This window comes from Trachinotus anak, unplaced genomic scaffold (genome assembly GCF_046630095.1).
Source record: "Trachinotus anak isolate AG129_WGS33_773 ecotype Australia unplaced genomic scaffold, CSIRO_AGI_Tana_v1 ptg000021l, whole genome shotgun sequence".
In the NCBI taxonomy this organism is placed as follows: Eukaryota; Metazoa; Chordata; class Actinopteri; order Carangiformes; family Carangidae; genus Trachinotus; species Trachinotus anak.
In genome coordinates this window covers 3,104,982-3,123,223 of record NW_027273872.1, presented here as the reverse complement: position 1 = coordinate 3,123,223, position 18,242 = coordinate 3,104,982, and the positions used below count along the sequence as shown (strand labels likewise).

The window sequence follows — 18,242 nt, the reverse complement described above, 5'->3', positions numbered from 1 at the left end:
AGATCCTTCACCTCAGTGCTACATTCTCATTCCCTGTGATTATAAAACTCCCACCGTGGTCCTGCTGTCTCTGTTTGCCTGTTGTGTTGTAGCCCAGTTTGAAGCCGTCCGAAGTCATGGCCATGCTCAGGGTGTCTTCTTACCGCAAGCTGTTTGAGGATGATAACTGGAGTCGAAATGGAGGGTTAGGTATGCAGTGTGCCGGGCAGTACCAGACCTCCGTCAGGTCAGTCTGGGTCTCTGCTCTAGACTTAACAAATGTGATATATTAAGATGTTAGAGACAAGTTTAAGTGTCGTTCCACTTGCAGATGTTTCAGGGTTACATTCATGAGTCTGGGACGGGTTGTGATTCCTAGAGTTTACATGTACTTAAGGCTGTTTGCTTCTAAAGGGGCAACACTTTGCTTTAACGCAGCCATTTCAGCATTTATAAACAGTATACAATAATTTAATACATGTTTTTTTTTAATGCTGTAATGTAGTTAAGCTGGGCGAAGTGTTTGTTAATGTTTTGTCTGTATCCAGAACTGAAGGCTGAGGCATGAAAAGATAATAACAATATAAAACAGTTGTAGTAATGATAATAATACTACACATTTTACACAAGAGGTTATAGTGGGTTAAAAACCATTTAATGGATGTTTAAAGAGTAAAATGCTTAGTCGGAGTGGTTAAAGTAAAGTGTTAGCCCTGAGGAACAGTTTGAATGGGGATGACAAATGCCTTTTGTGCTCATGGAAAAAATACGTCATCATGATCTACAGTGTTGATTCACTGTGAGGGGTAGGGCAGAAATGCTTTTGGTTTGAGTTCATTTCTAGTGAATGTATGACTGTAAACTATACGTATACTTGAAGCTGGGCCAAATAATCTCCTTTAGGGTCCTCAAAAATATTCAGTGCAGTCCTCGTGTCCTCTCAGGGTTGCAGCCGTTGACGACTGTGACTGTGACAAGTTAGACTTCGTGGCTGCCAGGTCTCTCAACAAGGAGGGTCTGAAGCGGTTTGCCCAGGACCGCACCATCATCGCTGCCCTTAATGACCGCCTGGTCAGGCTTATTGAACTGGTGAGGACAAACAGTGCTGCTGCTCCCCGAGACACATCAGCACTTTATTCTGCCTCTGCTGTGTCATGCCTTTGTTCTTGGTAAATGATGCGTTGAATCTCTATATATTTATACATGTGCCCGACTTTTTCCTGCTGTCTGTGTCCTGAAGGCCCATTGTTTTGAGAAAGAGAATGAGTCTCTTGAATGTCAGATTGTGGAGCTAGAGGAGAAGCTGAACAGTCAACAAGCCTCCTCCAGCATCACCTCCACTGTGGCTCACCCCGACTACAGCCTGGATGCAGTGGTGGAAAGACTGCGCAAGGAGAGGGTAGGGTGCTGCCTCTGCTGCTGGGTGTGTCTGCTGCATGTTTCTCTGCGTGATCTCATGCCTAAATTAAGTTTTCTAATCGAGTCCATTGCACGTCCCATCCCACTTCATACATTTTGCTTCAGTTTGAACAGTGACAGGCAGCCCTGATTTATAACCCTGTCAAGATCCATCAGTGTCTTCACTGCGTCTCCCTGCAGGACGAGATTCTGTGTGACACTGAGGAGCTGCAGAAGGAGCTCGAATTTCTGAAGAAAGGCTGCGAGAAGGCTGCACAGCAGAGGATCTTCTTCCAGCAGGAACGACAAGATGTTGCTGAGGTAACAGTTGTAAATACAGTAGCATCTGGCATCTTGTTACAAAAGTAAGTGGATGCCAGGGCTGGAAGAAAGCTGCAAGGAAGGTGAATAAAAAGATAACAAAGGATATTAACAGCGTCCTGAGTTTTATAAATTTAATGGCTTATTGTGAAGTGAAAAAAAAAGTGCGATGGGTTTTTCACTTTAAAATAAGCATTAACCTGCATTTATAGATTATATTTGTAGTCGGTAGTAGATGAACACTTTCTAACATGCATACTTTTTTCAAACAACCAAGCTCTAGTTCGTCGTTGGTTATTGTGCTTTCTGTAATGTCTGTCCATTCATTTTCCTCCACTTATCCGGGATCAGGTCGCAGTGGCAGCAGGCAGAGCAGGGTATTCCAGACGTTTCTCTCCAGCAACACTTCCTTACTCCTCTTTTCTGTAATAATGGTGGAATAACAAAAAATAGAAATGAAATGAAATAAGAAAAAAAAAAAAAAAGCCTGCCAAGCACTGGTTTCTGCTTGTTAAGCTTATGTAATAGCTGAATGTAACCCAGGTGAGATATCATTGGCCTGTTGTTAATTGTAATTAGAACAGGAATGTTTTTAGTTTTTATGTGGTCGAGATTTGATATAAAGTTCAAAATGATTATATTCAGATTAAAAATAGACGTGATTAGGATCAAAGTGATAATATGATAAAAGTATATAAGTAAATATAATAATATGCTTGTTCTGTACATTATCAGACCTTTGTTGTGATAATGTGCTTTTAGCACTAGATGGCAGTGTTGTCAAGCGACTCCATGCAGCTTCTCCCCTCGGCCTCACGGTGAATCAGCTGAAACTCGGCACAGCTGCTCCTCTGTAGCGCTACCCAATGGGTGTTGATCACCAGCAGTCACACAGTCTGGGCTGGTGGCCCACTGCAACCTGAGCCACCAACTTTTTCAAACCCCCTCCCCTCCCTCTTTCATACCAGAGGCCAAGTCCTCCCGGCCGGACCAGATGCGAGGGAGGCTTTAATTTCTCCCTTACAGATGTAATGCAGGCTGTAATTCGGTGCCGTAATGTTCCTGCTGGCTCAGTTCTCTGGTTCTGAATTGGAAGCAGCTGCAGAGTGACAACACTTCGTGGGGAATCAGTAGGGAGGTAGAGGAACAGCAGAGATGCGGAGGAGAGGAGCGAATACTACGCAGCTCTCTCAACATAATGACAGACTGACAGTAATGAAACGAGGCACGTTTGGTTTATTTTGAAGTATACTACTTGCTATTGTGTTGCTTTCCTCCTGCCAATTCTACTCCATTTTCAGGGCCCGCAAATTTCCCATCCTCATTGTCTCACTGTGATTTTCTTGCATGGCCAGATGTTGGTGACTGTGGTGAAACGCAGAATAAGTGAGCTGAGTTAAACAGTGTTGCCAGAACTGAAATACACATACAAAGGAGTAGATACATGAAGCTAGTTTTTCTATATGTGTGTATTAACTGCAGGTCTTTAAGGTGCTCTTGAAGGTTAAAAAAACGGACACACACACATAAAAACGTTCTTGAAATGAAATGAAAAGTCTTTATTTAGTCGAGTACATTGGTTAAATGTCGACCAGTCTCAGCCTCTCAAGGCAGAAACACAGATGGACACTGGCTTTTGAAAAGTTGATGAACTTTAAAGCTGCATTTCTGTGAAGCTTTAAAGCATCTTTCAGCTCATTGTTTTGGTTTTGTTTGGCAACTTTGCTGTTTTCCCTCAGGAGCTGGTGGAAACCAACACTGAGCTAAAAGGAGAGTAAATATTGAGTATGTTTGATTTGGAATCAATACTAATGTTGATCTTCAGGATGCTAAAAAAAGGCAACTATACCAATGAGCTTGTCAAATGAACTTTATAAGGTAGAGTGTCGTGTTGCCACAAAAGTAATCCTGCTTTAAAGTTGTTCAGAATGTGATTTTCAGCAAGTTTCTCTGCAGCTGCTGGATGATATTTGAACACAGGCAGCAGCAGCAGCAGGAGAGACTTTTGCCCACTGCCGTCCATCAGGGACCCTGCCACCCTCCCAGCAAGGCTCCACAACTCCACCAAACCCTCCCTGTGTGTGTCCAGATGTAAATGCAGGCACCCACAGTAATTGCATCCAATGCCAATTTATCTGGTTCTTTAAAGAGAGTAGATGAGCTGAGAACCCCTGCTGGTGAATGGATTGGTGGACAGGGCTTTTGTGTCTACTTAGCCTCCGTCTCATCTTCCTCCTCCTCCTCCTCCTCCTCCCCCTTCCTCTGCATTGCGGCGTCTACTTGCTGTTCAGTGAAACAGGGTGGATGTGCTGGTGCTGATAGTTTTTTTAAAATGAGTGTTCAGGGTGGAAACAAAGACCTTTTCCACTTTATTTCAACCTGTGGTGTGATTTACTTCCCAAACTGCAGAGTGCTCCTCTCAGACACCTCCACAAATTAAGTTGAACTTCTTTACTTTCAGCCCCGTTCTCTGCTAACTTGATTTTCTTTGCAGGAAGTGGATGCTGTGACAGCAGAGTGTTTGGCGCTGAGGGAGCAAGTGGCTATCTACGAGGAGCAGCTGGCCAACATGGAGGCCCAGCACAAGACGGTGAGAGGGGGAGGAGATATATAGCTGCAGTGTGATGAAACAGGAACAGTTTATGGCCTTAAAATGACTCTAAATGTAGCACTTAGGTCAAACAGGAGTGTTGGAGAAATGCCCAGACCTGTGGTGACAAACACAACTGTGATGACCTCAGTCACCTTGCTGAGGAGTTGTAGTCAAAAACAGCTATGTCAACAGAAACATATGGGGAGAGGATTAAAGCAGAAAATATGTGATCTACTAAACTGGACAACAAGTCAGACTTAAACCCCTTTTAATGTTCACTGAGTCTTTGTTCCAGTCACTTAAAGGAAGAGTGAAACATTTGTGGAAGTTCTCATTTGCTTTCTGACAGATTTAGATGAAAGGTCAACACTGCTAAACATGAAGCTAAAACCAGCAGCTAGTTAGTTTAGCATAGCATCAAGACTGGAAACAGGAGAAAAGAGCTAGTTTGGCTCTGTCCCAATGCAACAAAATGTGTCTGCTAGCAACCTTTAAACCTCACTGACAGCTCACATTTTATCTTGTTTGTTTAATTTGTACAGAAAACGAGGGGGTTACGTGCAGGACCGTGTCTTTCCTGGAAGTTACTGCCTCCAGGCAAGAATATGGATAAAAACAAATAAGGTTTAGCTTCATCATCACTGAGTTTTAGAGGCGCTGGTGGCTGAATTTTGTCAGACAGAGCCCAGCTAGCTGTTTCTCCATGTTTCCAGTCTTGAAGCTACGCTAAGAGCTTTACTGTGTCTTCAGACAGAGTGGGAAGGGGATTTTAGACACTGCGTGAAAGAAAATTCTCAAATTGAGAAGAAATTTGTTCCAATCAAGTTGAAAATGTTTCAGCTTTGCATGTATCTCAGGGTTTTATGGAGACAAGACGAAGACTGAAAGAGACTGGAGGGAAATGACAGAAAGAACCAGAGTTCAGTTAGAAGATGAACTGAACACAGCTAACGTCTGTACAATTGGTAGATTTGCTTTTTGGGTTGAATGAAGACAAATAGTCTGTGAATGACGCTGATGCTTTACTTTCCATCTGAACAATCCTTCATATGTAACACACAGACATGGTGGTGGGATCAATAGTCTCATCAGACTCTTGGTAAGAAAGCAAATGAGCACGTTCCCAAAATGTGGAACTATTCCTTTAAAACAGGAACATGTTTGTAACTATACACAACACACATCAGTGCCTATATCATATGCACACACACCCTACTCTCTCCACCTTCCACAGTGTTCTCCACATCACCAGGAGATGACAGACGCAGCCCAGTATCAGATCTAGAGGCTGTAGGCAGAGAGAGAGGCAGCTGACGCTGGAGCAGCTCCATCACTCTGTGTTTTTCTCTGCAGAGCAGGGCCGCCCGGCGTTTAACACACTCCCTCTGGGACACGCTCGATAACTCACAGTCCGGGAAATGCGGCTGAATACCAAATGAAAACAGAAGTTCCCTTTGTTTTATTAACTGTTGTTATTATCAGCACCTCCAGATACCCCATATTCCCCTGACAAATCGGCAACCATGTCGTTATTTAGGTGGAGGAAAAGGAGAAAAACGTCCGACTGCCACTGCAGCTCTGTAACAGCTCATTTTCTCTGTAATGGATGTGACATTTTTTTTTCTACTACATATTGGAAGCTGTAGACATACATGATGAGGTCTTCAGTGTATGTGTAAATGCATGAAAATGTACCACATGTGTTTGCATTTGCAGTGGTACTAGGTAACTAACGACTCAAGCACTGTTTTTTTTTTTTTTTTTTTTTATTGGAGGTACTTGTACTTGAGTATTTCAATGTCATACTTCTACTGCCCTACAATTCAGACTGAAGTATAGTTCTCTTCACTCTACTACATTTATATGACAGCTTTAGTAACTACTTACAGTACAAATTAAGATATACTTAGATTGTATTAAGTGTCCACATGTTTTTATATGAAATCTGTCAAGTAACTAAAGAGGAGCAGAAATACTCAAGTACCTAAAATTATACTACAGTACAGTACTTGACTACATGTACTGAGTAAAGGATCTGAGTACTTCTTCACCACCGTGTGTTTGGATGTGTGGCGTGTATGAGCAGGCAGTGGAGCGTCTGCTGGAGCCAGGTGAAGCGACGACAGGGGCGGTGGCAGCGATAAGATTTAGCAGCCCTGACATCACTCCGGCCTTGGATGTAAAGGAGTACTACTGCCAGCTGGCCGCGAGCCTCCAGGTACCACACTGTAGCATCAAACACATAAACATGTCAGGATTGGAAGCCTATTACAGCCTACATACAGTTTTAGAATCATATTCCTATTTCTGGTTCAAGATACACTCACATGAGTGGACTCAGACAAACCTCATACACCTGTAGTGGAAATTTGTATTTGCTTAAGTACAATTTTAAGGTACTTATACTTTGAGTATTTCCATTTTGTGCTACTTGATACACCCACTCCACTGGATTTCAGAGAGAAATATTTTATCTGTCATCTGACTAGATATTAGTCACTTTTCAGGTGAAGATTTTACATGAAAAAATAAAATACATTGTTAAAGATTAAACATCTCAAATGTCCGAATCCAGGTTTCTATCTGAATATAGCTCAAATTCAAAATCAGCGAAAGAAAATAGGAATGAACGTACTTTTCCATCCAGTTTAGTGCAACTAGATCAACAGCTGCTGGTGTTAACTTTCCAATCGGGTGCCATTAAATCATCACTGAGGAAAAGGGCACAATGAAATTACGTAATTAAAACCCCAGACAGCGGAAAACAATGTAGAAAACAAGATGGAAATATGACATTTATGTTTGTTTCATGCAGGCTACAGCCTCAATGTCGCTTCACACAGATCTGATGTTTGTGTCTGCTGCTACTTAGAAGATGTTTAAGTCAAATGCTTCAAGTACATCAGGGTTAATTTGACACTTTGTTTATGATATACTTTATCATATTTTGTTTTTATTGACACACTATTTGTTTTTGCAATATTTTTACTTTTAGTGTTTCCACTCGGGTTTTTCATGCACAAGTTAAAAAGATGTGAAAACTGGTGCATGAAAGCACAAATTATGAGTTGTTAATTGCATCAAATATGGTTCCACAATTGTTAAAAAACTAAGATTAGACAAAAGTCAGAGAAATCAATACAAATATGTGTAGTAGGACTTTTCTTTTTCTTCTTTTTTCTCCCATTAATCATTGAAATACTCCCCAGATTTATGTTGTGACCCTTTGAAGGGGACAGTAACTGCATATAAAGTATTATCAGCTCCACTTCCTCTAGTTACAACAATAAAATTCCACTTACACGTGGATGCATCAGTATTTAGAAACCAATAATGTAACTGTTACACTGTTATCCCTCGCACCAGCACTTTCACATTTACATTTATTTAAATAAAGAAAGTCTGAGTGCGTCTTCCACCACTTCCACCACACACCATCCAGAGCTGCCATCTTCATCCTCCTGCTGACCACGTGACCTCTCCTGTTTTCACCACATCGCCCTCTCTCTCCCTCTGAAATGTCCCGGTCAGGTCCAGATGTAAATCTCAGCTTTCACAAATCTCACAACGAAACTCCCACTTGTTTTCTTTCCCTCTTAACACAACACCAGGGAAGAACTTGAGAGTCGGGGCTGCAGTTCTGAGCGCGAACAAAATGCTTTTGTCCCCCTGTGTGTGTGTGTGTGTGTCTGTTACAAAGCAAGAGGTGCTGCGTAGGGGTCAGACTATAGCTCCGCTGGGTCACACCCCCTCTGGGGCGAGGATGTCTGTCCGGTCCAGAGGTCAGGGCTGTAATCAGACTGCTGGCCGCCTTCCCAGGCTCCTCTGCAGCAGTGGACGCTAGTGTGTGTGTGTGTGTGTGTGTGTGTGTGTGTGTGTGTGTCTGTGTGTGTGTGTGTGTGTGTTTGTCTGTGTGTGTGTGTGTGTGTGTTTGTCTGTGTGTGTGTGTGTGTCCGTCCCCTTCATTTGGAGGCATGTCTGCAGGGTGTATTTATATATTTGTGCGTCTGTCTAGATACGTAGGTGTGTTACGTGTTCTCCCCTGAACCCCGTCTATTTACTCTCTCTCCCTCTGTCTCACTCCCACTCTGTCTCTTCTCTCGCCAGCTGGACACCGTCCTGTCTGTGCCTTGCCTCGATTATGAGGCGCAATTGTCTTGATGCTAAAATGATTGCTATTGGGTTTGAACAGTAATGGTGATTGCTGGCTGACTCCCACACACCTGTGCACCCTCATGTTGCTCATTTCGACTACACTTGTTCCATCTAATCAGGAATGTGGCGAACACAAGGAGAGGTTTAACCATCAGCCAGTATGAGAGGCTCTGATTGCTCTTTGCTCCCCTGTCAAAGTGCACTTAACTGCCCAAAAGAGACCCCTATCCTCCGTGGTCTTTTGCAGACTTTCTCTCTCAAAGGTTTTTATACATACAAACTTTCACAAAGGGTTCCTCACCGTCTGTCTTTGCAGTACAAGTGTGGTGCAGCCTCTTCTGCAGTGGTTCTTGGGGATGATGGAAAACAACTGGAAGTGGGAGAAGCTGTAGGGGCAGCGGTCAAAGATTTGCCAAAGACAAAGAACATCAGTGAGATGAAGATGCTGGTGAGTGGACTTTTGTTTTAATCACTGTTTAAAAGCTCAGTTCGTGCAAATTACACACAAAAAAGGAAGATTTGGGTTTTTGAGGCGACCGTCACCTTCCATATCCCAACTATGTGTCAAAAGAGTATTCAAGTATTAAAGGAACAGCCGTGCACATGTCTCCAAGTGAGCCCTGTGCACGTTTGTGTAAGTGCACGTTAACATTTTGGGAATACTCTTATTAGCACCAGTCACCAGCTGGTTTGCTTAGCTTAGCACAAAGACTGGAAACAGAGAGAAACAGCTACCCAGGCTCTGTCACCTCACCAGCACCTCTACAGCTCACTGAATAAATCCGTACAAAAAACACATTATAAAAACAACAAGTTGTGGTTTTATGACGGGTTATGTGCTGGACTATTTGTTGGCTGGTTGTCGTCACTTTCTGAAGTTCAACTGTCCCCCTGGTTCTGGTCTTTATACTAAGCTAAGTTAGCTGGCTGCTAGCACTAGCTTTATATTTACTGTACTGACATCAGTGTGGACGATCCTGTCAAACTCTTGGCAAGAAAGCAAATAAGTCTATGTCAATACTGTAGGCCTTGGAAACTACGGATAACTTGAAAACACATTGCTCATGTTCTGAGGATTATTCAGAGAAATGACGACAGTGTTCCTTGAAAGAAATGATTTGATTGTTCAGATGTAATTTGTCAATGCTATTAGCACCACAACTAAAGTGGAAGTATGAATCTAAGCAAATAAAAGCAAATCTGTGTGTATGTTGAGTCAGAAAATTTTTTGGAGGGGAACTGATCCCATAAGTCTCACGTTTATACATCATTTAAATCCCTCAGTTGCCGCCTCCTGATTCAGATCTCCCCATAATACATTTCCCACCTCTTTACTGACAAAGAAAAGAAAGAGTATTGCAGCTCTCCACTGGCTCTACGTCAGCCATCAGCTCTTAAATCAGACATAATGATGCAAATGAATGGTTTCCCACAGTAGGCCAAGGGAGTGGAGAGCACCTGAGTGACAGCAGAGCAACAGTGTGGGAGATCCTGCTGACCAGAGTGTTTACTCTGCGGACACTTTCAGCAGGAGATGTGAAGGGCTCGACTTCAGCTCAGACAGGATTTATTGCCCTCCGTGTCCTCAGTTATTAAGTACAGTCTCTCAGAGCGGCTGCAGCATCAGAAACGTCTTAAAACTTCACACACACACACTGACTAGAGACTTCCTCTGAAATGGAGGAGTGGAAATAAACCTTTATGGGATATCTCTCATCCAGCCAGAAGAAAAAATGCCATGAAAGACACAGCAGAGTGAAGAGACCAGGAAATTATGACTCAGGTAAAATCACAGAGCGACTCCAGTAAACAGAAACTACCCCCTCTTAGTTCACATTGGTCTATTTAACATCCATCAGTGGTCGGACCACGGCTGACACCTAACCACATCTGTAACAAACATGGTGGTTTGGTTCTCATTACTGTGGCTGTGGCTCTACCTCCAGCTCTTTAAATAAACACTGAGCCTCTGTGGCCACAGCAGAGCTCTCCCAACATCATCTACCTTTTCTCTAACACGCAGCACACAAGCCCCAGTTCTGCTCAGTCCGGCCTGACGGATGGACAGCTCGGCTTGCTCTGCTCTGTTTCCTCTCTCGCCCGTGATGGATGCCTCGGGTCTGGTTTCTCACTGAGACACAACATGGCCAAACAAACAGACTGCGGTGAAATCAGCCCTGACGCAGAAATGTATATAATGGAGCCGGCACCGATGGGGTTGTACGCCACTACTCCCCTACACACACACACACACACGGCCAAGCCTCACTTATCATGCCAGGGAGAACAGGAGTGTGTGTGTGAGTGACTTGACCAGGTTAGGGAGTCGTCATCAGCCCGTGAGTAGTAACTGGCCAGCTCGCTGAATGACGAGCAGGACCGCCTGGGCCCCCATCTGGCTGTGACAGCTAATTGTTGAATCTCTGTGATTCCTGTAATTACTCACGGCAGGACACCACAGCCTCAGACCCGAGGGAGTAATGCTCCTCCGTTAGTTTGTGGTGGAACTAACCTGATTTATCTTTGTTGGTCGGATTAATTGCCATACTTGAGTTTTAGGTTAGTTAGAGCTCAGTTTCTCTGCTTCTGTTCACATAATATGGATAAAATTGTGATCTTCCATTGTTTTGGTTCTACAGCCCACAAACTCTGCTCTTATCCTCCCTGTTTCCAGCAGTATCAGTTAGGCGGCTGTTAGCAAACAAGAGTGAAGAAAGTCAAACATCAAGCAGCTAAAAGCAAAGATATATTTCAAGTAAATGGCGAGACCAAAACTGAGCTGCATGAAGAGTAAACACGGGAATGAAGGTTGTCAGGACCCTGAAACGTGACAGAAATGAATGCTGCTCCGTGTCTGCTGGACGTGTAAACAGTTGCTCTTATGTTAAGTAACACCATAACAAGCTGAACACTGTTGGTCAGATGTTTTCAGTTATGAACTGATGCCGAAATCTGGTTTAAGGACACGATTATTGTTCAAGTACCCAGGCTGAAGCGCCCTTAAGCAGGACCCTGACTGCCGGCCGATTCCAGGGCTGCTGTTCTTACACTGAAAATAACCGTGAAGGGATCCTGATTTTATAGTCTGACATTGTTATATTATTACTAACAGGATAATGAAGTAGAGAGTAGAGTATATTTGAAACAAATTACTGCTGCTCTGTGTGCAGATTTCAGGGCTGGAAAAGGAGCTTGCAGAGCTTGAGAAGTGTAATGAGGAGCTGGAGGACGAGATTGAGATGAAGACGGCTGCGTACATGGACGAGATTGCTGAGCTGGAGGTATGAGAGTGGACTGATTAATGTAATCATAGGCTGTAATGGACCAGTGGTTTGGACTAATAATGTCATTTAATCTCATCCACTGTGTGTGTGTGTGTGTGTGTGTGTGTGTGTGTGTGTGTGTGTGTGTGTGTGTGTGTGTGTGTGTGTGTGTGTACGTACCACCCATGTTATTCAGTGTACTATAGATGAAATGCGGCACCAGGAGGCCGACCTCCAAGCGCAGATGAAGGAGCAGTGTGAGGACTACAAGGAGCTGCTCAGTGAGAAGATGGCCAGAGACTTGGAGATCGTCGCTTACAGGTTAGACTGAATAATAAATGTTCTGATCTTCACAACTCCAAAAACTCAAAAACTACAGTCAGTCAGTGGTGGAATGTAACCAAGCACATTTACTCAAGTACTATACTATTTTATACTATTGTACTTTTTAACTGCTCTACATTTACAGTATCTGATGGCTGTAGTTACTAGTTACTGTTATGATTAAGATTTGATGCAGTGCTTTCATATTAAACTGAGCAGTATTGTAAAAGGATGTACAATTGGCTGCATATCAATAATTTATAGCATTAAGTAATAATATTCAATAGTATAAAGTATTATCAATATTATAAGACACTGAAAGAAGCATTTCTACATAATGAGCATTTTTACTTTTGCTTTGCTGAAAATACATTTTTCATAAAATACTTTTGTCTTTTACTTGAGTAACATTTTGAAAGCATGACAGCTTTTATTCGTACTGGAATATTTTTAGATGATAGTATTTCCAATTTTACTGAGGTAAAGGATCTGACTTCTTCTTCCACCACTGCCTGAAACTGAAAGATTTTATGAGGATTCTTTTAATTGTTTATTGTTTAAAGGATTCATGTTAGCGTTGAGTAATGCAATTGTTCTTTGCTCTTTGTGGATGTAGGTTGGTAAATCACAAGCATCTCAGTGTAGAACATCATGTCTTTTAGATACTGTAAATTGTTAAATGATTGAAAGACATAATTGATTCTTACCTCCTGCGATTTACTTTATGGCCATAATTACATTTTAATTTGTGATAATAAACCATAATGTATCGACCACCCCTCTTTTGCACATTTTGTAATGAAGAGCTGTCATAAATACAGCGATCCTCCACGACTCTAATTCTCATCTTAATTTAGCTGCGGGTTGTTATTCTTAAATGAGACCACTAAAATTTTACGATACATGATACAGAAACACCAGAGACATAAGAAGACTTCAGGAAGTGAAGTCTAATTCGTAGTGAGGCCGTGGATGACCTACACCCCTCTCTGGGGCAGTGATGGTCAACCATTCCTGATAGACAACATGGAGGTTTTCATTCCAACAAAAACACTGAACCAGGTGGCTTCATTGATTAGTTTGTCTCCTCCTGTTAAAGGTGCTGCACTTTCTGATTGCAATTAAAACCTAGAGACTCTGAGCCTTCCCTGACATACTGTATATTGTAGATTCCCATCTTTGCAGTAGGGGGTGAAATGAAAACAGACGTCCCCTGCGGTGCTCAATAAAGTGCCAGACATTATTTAAACCTGTCGAGGAGAAAGAGCTGTCAGGGGCAAACCACATAACGATCCCAGGATGATTTCATTAGATTTAAATCAGCTTGATGCTCTGTTTACTTTTGACGTTCTTTACGTATGAGCTAATCTTAAAGCGCACAGGAAATCACAGGTGGAAATGTGCAAGTGACGTGTTCATTGTCATCATCCGTCCTCCATCGTCAACAGAGGCTTCTACAAAAGCATCACTGTGAATAATACGAGGAGTATTTCCGCAAGATCCTGTGTATAAGCCCAGTATTGTCCAAGCATCTCATATAGTGTCACCTGGGCATCCGCAATGTCCATAATGAGGTATTTCTGCAGACAAAGGGCTGACATCAGGGGCCAACTGAGGTCAGAGGAAACGGCTCCTGAATCTGATGCAGTTTCCTGCATTTGACCTTGAAGATGTTTCATGCCATTCCCTCCATTCACTGAGGTTGTTTAACCATCTGCCATCCTGGTATGTGGAGTGACGCACTTCAGCCATCTCGGCCCGCTGCCGCTGACTTCCTCCTGCGGCCCTCCATCGCCCATCCGACTACATGTGACCCCCAGGGGGCCCCGCTACAGGCCTGAGCTCAGACCCTCACAATGCCTCATTAGAATGGGCAAAGAGGACCTCACACTGTCAGCGCTGTGTGCTGGGCCCCTGCCAGCTCTTCGCCACGCCAGCCTGTTAATGTCAGCACCCCCCTCAGTTACACACATTTCCAAATTCGCCACAGTTTTAATTCCCTCTCTTTACCCAGCAGACTGTCCCAAAGACATTTAAGGCACAGGAAAGGCACACAGTCGGTGCCAACTTTTCTTCCTCCCTCTCTTCACTTACCGGGTGTTTTGTCATCCGTGATTAAAACCATGAATAAGAAATGAAAATGGTGGTTGTTTATTCTCTCCGTGCCGTGGCAAACTGTCTGCACAACAGACCCTAATGACCCTGGGCTGCCATTACCGAGTGGCTTATGGCCTGTGAAAGCATCTCAGAGCAGTTTGTGCAGATGCTCGCCACTTTTGCTCACTGCTAATGTGAAACATATTACACTGTAATTCATTCAGTGGGGTCGGCTCTCACGGCTGCATGACACAGCAACAAGTAGCTCAGCTGAAGACAAGATCCATTTTAGTCGAGTGTACATTTAGCAGTGGATGACTGTAGGGCTTATTTTAAAGCTGTTTTATTTAAAAAAAGAGCTTTATATGATCTTTCAGCTCATTATTTTTGTTTTCTGGCCTCTCACTGTTGGTTCGCTCTCATTACTAGAGTTTCCAGATGCAGCAGGCAGATGTTTTCAGTGAAGTTTCTATAAAAACCTTCTGGATAGTGGCTCCAACATGGCAGGAGCATAAAAGGTCCCTGACACTGAGATATAAAACATACAATCAATAGTTAATAAAGTAAATGTTGTCAAATTCTATTTCAGAGGTTATTGATTATGACAAGAGGGAAAAAAAGGAAACAGGTTAAAAAAAGTGGAATTAATTACTGAGGAAGACAGTGTGTAAGGTAAGCTAGTGACAGAGCTAACTGAGCTAGTGGGAGAGACAAGCTGGAGTAATCAAAACAAAGAGGAAATACAACAGCTCGTACAAAACATGGCAAACTTGGAAACAATTTTGCAAGAGAGAACATAAATGACACTTCAAGCAGCTCCAGCGGCTCGAAGTTGGAGGATTCATAGGCTGAAGTTTTATTGAGACCCCCCTCAGGGAGAAACTGGAACTACCCCCGTCCTTAAAACTCATTATTGAGTGAGCTCGCTGTTCCCTGGCCTCACAGCCTCCAAATGATTCTGCACCAAGATCCTTTGTGGCTGAACAATCAAGATATGGCAGAAAAAAGGTTTCATGTCCGAGGGGAAGAGAATGTTTTGGACCATGACTTTGCACGTCAAGGAAATGAAAGGAATACACAGAGGCCAAAAAAAAAGTATTGAAAAAGAAGAAAATTTGACTCCAGTCACCATTTTGAAACATTATTTGCAAATGAACAAAACTATTTTGCCTTAAAAACTCTTCTACTGAAAATGAATGACATTGATACTGAAAATAATAGTTAATTGCTGCCTGGAGATGAGATTGTTTTCTCAATCTTTATTTACAAGGTTAAGAATAAATTCTAAACCTTGTAACTTGCAGTGTTGTGTCTCTCAGGTAAACTTGGGCTGCAGCTGATTAGCAGTACCACCTGCTCACCTGTACTTTGTGTGTTTATTTATTTGTGTGGTCCAGGAGTCTGGTGGAGGAAGAGGAGCAGAGGCTGTGCAACCTGTGAAATGAGGCTGAAGAGTCAGACTGGCCGGCTGGGGTTTGGTTGGATGCTCCCCTCCCACATGTGGATGAGAAAACAGACAAAAGAAAATCACAAAAACCAGACACAAATCAGCACTAGGGTGAAGCTTAAGGTACCAACGCAGCAGATGTAAACTTATCATGACAGATTAATGCCGTCTGGAGGCCTGAGCCGGGCCATTGATAACAGGTCGCTGGCAGACGACCCCGAGACTCCAAGAAAGATGGAGCTGTCTAAAACTGGGAGGGAGGTGGGAGGATGAGGGCTCTGCGATGAGTGTGTATCCATTCAGTGTCTGGCAGTGATATTTCCTTAAGTGGGTTTTATCTTTACCAGCTCACTGATATGATTCATAAATGTTGTCCCCTCTTTGTCAAACACACAAACACACACACAAGCTAAACTGTGCGGCTCCGTCAAGTCATTCTCCCTCTGATACCACCTCGTCCATCACCCAAACTTTGTCTGATTACCGGCTCTTAACCTTTGACCCCGTCACTGTTAGCGAACATATTGACAGCTCCCTCTTCTCACTGACTAAACGTGTCTCACTGTCCTTCTGCTTTTACAGTCATGCATTCCTGTTGGTTTTACATACAAGTGTGTTTGCTTTTCAAATGGTTCATGAAGTTGTTTTTCTGCAGCTCTTACAAATTCAGCACCTGGATCTTTCTGCAAGAAAAGCTTGAGTGATTCATTATTCTGTCTTTGAAAAGCAATGTCCCAATTTGCTGTTATTTGAGAAATAAGCTTTTGGTAATCTTTTCCTTATTTTCTACGATCTGTCTGTGATAAATCATTTCTGCTTCCTGCCTCTGCACAGGTGTCAGAATGTGCTTCAGACTTAAATTAAATAAAACTAGTTGCATGAGAGATCACCTCATACTGTGCGATTTCTTTTCTGTGTTTCATGAGAACAGCTTGTGAATCTTTCAAGACTTTCCCTGCACTTTAAAACTATGCACAGAGCGGAGTGATTTATGTTCAGTGATCCTCATGCTTAACTTGAGATTTGAACATTCCCAGCTATTTAATGATCTCAAAGGCTTGTTAGCTCTGCCGTAAAGATGAAAAATGCTGCTAATAACAGATCAGATAAGATTAGCCACACTCAGTGAACTTGTGGTGATGAGGAGTTAGCCTCTGTAATAATTGAGTTCAGTGTCTGGAGAAGGGGCTGGGGCTCGATGGCCGCATGTGACTTGTTTAATTGTCCCGACATGAAACATGGCCGACTCGGGAGGAAGCTGCTGTGTCTGTTTTCTCAGCACTGCGGAGCTCAATCAAGACCTCAGAGGAGAGGAGCTGGAGGATGTTGTTTTCCCTCAGTGCTGAACTTCGTATCTCTCAAATCAAAAGCCGACAGACCACACGGTGTCCCTGATCTCTGTGGCTGCACTGTCTTTACCTTGTGGCAAATATGATAAGATCTGAACAAAAAAATAAGACATAGAAGAGTAATTGCCTTGCTATAAGAATTGTGTTTTCCTTCTTTTATCGTCTTTACTGCTGCATCTCTTAAGGAAATGACTAATATCATGTCCAAAAACATCCTAAAAAATAATTGCCAGTGGGTACATGGAAAGGCAAGCTTATTCGTTTTGCACCTTTCAGCACTTTATAGAAGTAAAATGGTTAATTCTCTGTACCAGAATAAATCAAAAACAACCTGAATATAAAATAGTATTCTGAGAAAATACAAAGCAGTGAAGTAAACATTCATTCTGTTAATGACACAGAATAGATCTATAAACCAGTGAACACCCACATACAATATAACATGACAAAAAGCTCATGGCCTAATTTAACACGGGATAAATAAACAGGGTGTCGTGCTCTCAGAAAAGCAAAAACTTAGATGTTAAATGACTTGTGTTTGGATTTGGAAAGTTGGTATTTCCAGCTTCTTTTATAACACAAAGACTCTTGATATTTGCAAGTGTGGTGACCCCTGTGCTCCTCTGTATTCCTTTGCCCCCATCACACGTCCTTGACAACTAAGAAAAATGCGCGTTAACCCCTCAAAGCTGGTCGGTGACACTGAGTGGCCCGGGGCAGGACTGTGGCACCTTCGCTCCTTGAAGCTGGGCAATTTGATTTGAGGGCGGAGATTTCAAAGCTGAGTCATGGATCAGTGGTCAGCCAGTGCTTTGGCCTTTTCATCCCACCTTTTTTTTTTGTTCTCTTTTTGCCTTGATGGGTTCTGTGGATGAGGGGGTTGAGAAAGCAGCAAAAAAAAAAAAAATCAGACCAACAGCAACAAACAAAGAAGTCACTGCTGGCAATCAATGAGAGTTTGGTCCCTTTGGTGAGAGACTGAATGTTCACTTCACGCTTGCTGTTGAAACCATTTCATGCAACATATGCTGTGGACATAACATCCCATTAACTTCACATTGTGCAGGAATGTCCGTGCATTAAGAGTGGCAGGGCCAGGCTGATAAATTATGACACGTGAGCTCATTGTATCAGTCGACATATCTTCAATCTGAAGCAGTGGAATCCGATTAAGGCCTGAGGTAATGCTAACCCAGGTCAGCTTGCATGGCCCGGCTCACACAGTTATCCCTAAAATACCCTTATCCCTGCAGGTTCACTCAGACAAATAAACACTGTCTTCAATGAGGACAAAAGTAATTTTTTAAAGTCTCTTC

The 18,242-nt window shown here is 42.8% G+C and overlaps 1 protein-coding gene across 2 annotated transcripts; it reads left to right on the top strand.

Annotated features, from left to right (window-relative positions):
* Positions 1-20: 20 nt before the first annotated feature.
* Positions 21-16,461, top strand: vimr2 (vimentin-related 2). 2 transcript variants are annotated; one of them, XM_071457431.1, is made up of 10 exons: positions 40-226; positions 924-1,068; positions 1,220-1,378; positions 1,579-1,698; positions 4,193-4,288; positions 6,378-6,509; positions 8,763-8,894; positions 11,617-11,727; positions 11,906-12,030; positions 15,528-16,461. In XM_071457431.1, exons 1-10 carry the CDS (start codon positions 117-119, stop codon positions 15,568-15,570), a joined length of 1,173 nt encoding a protein of 390 aa, XP_071313532.1. In that variant the 5' UTR covers positions 40-116; the 3' UTR covers positions 15,571-16,461. The 2 variants fall into 2 exon arrangements, with proteins under 2 accessions (XP_071313535.1, XP_071313532.1); XM_071457434.1 differs by lacking the exon at positions 8,763-8,894 and having other exon boundaries at positions 21-226; positions 15,528-15,721.
* Positions 16,462-18,242: the final 1,781 nt, after the last annotated feature.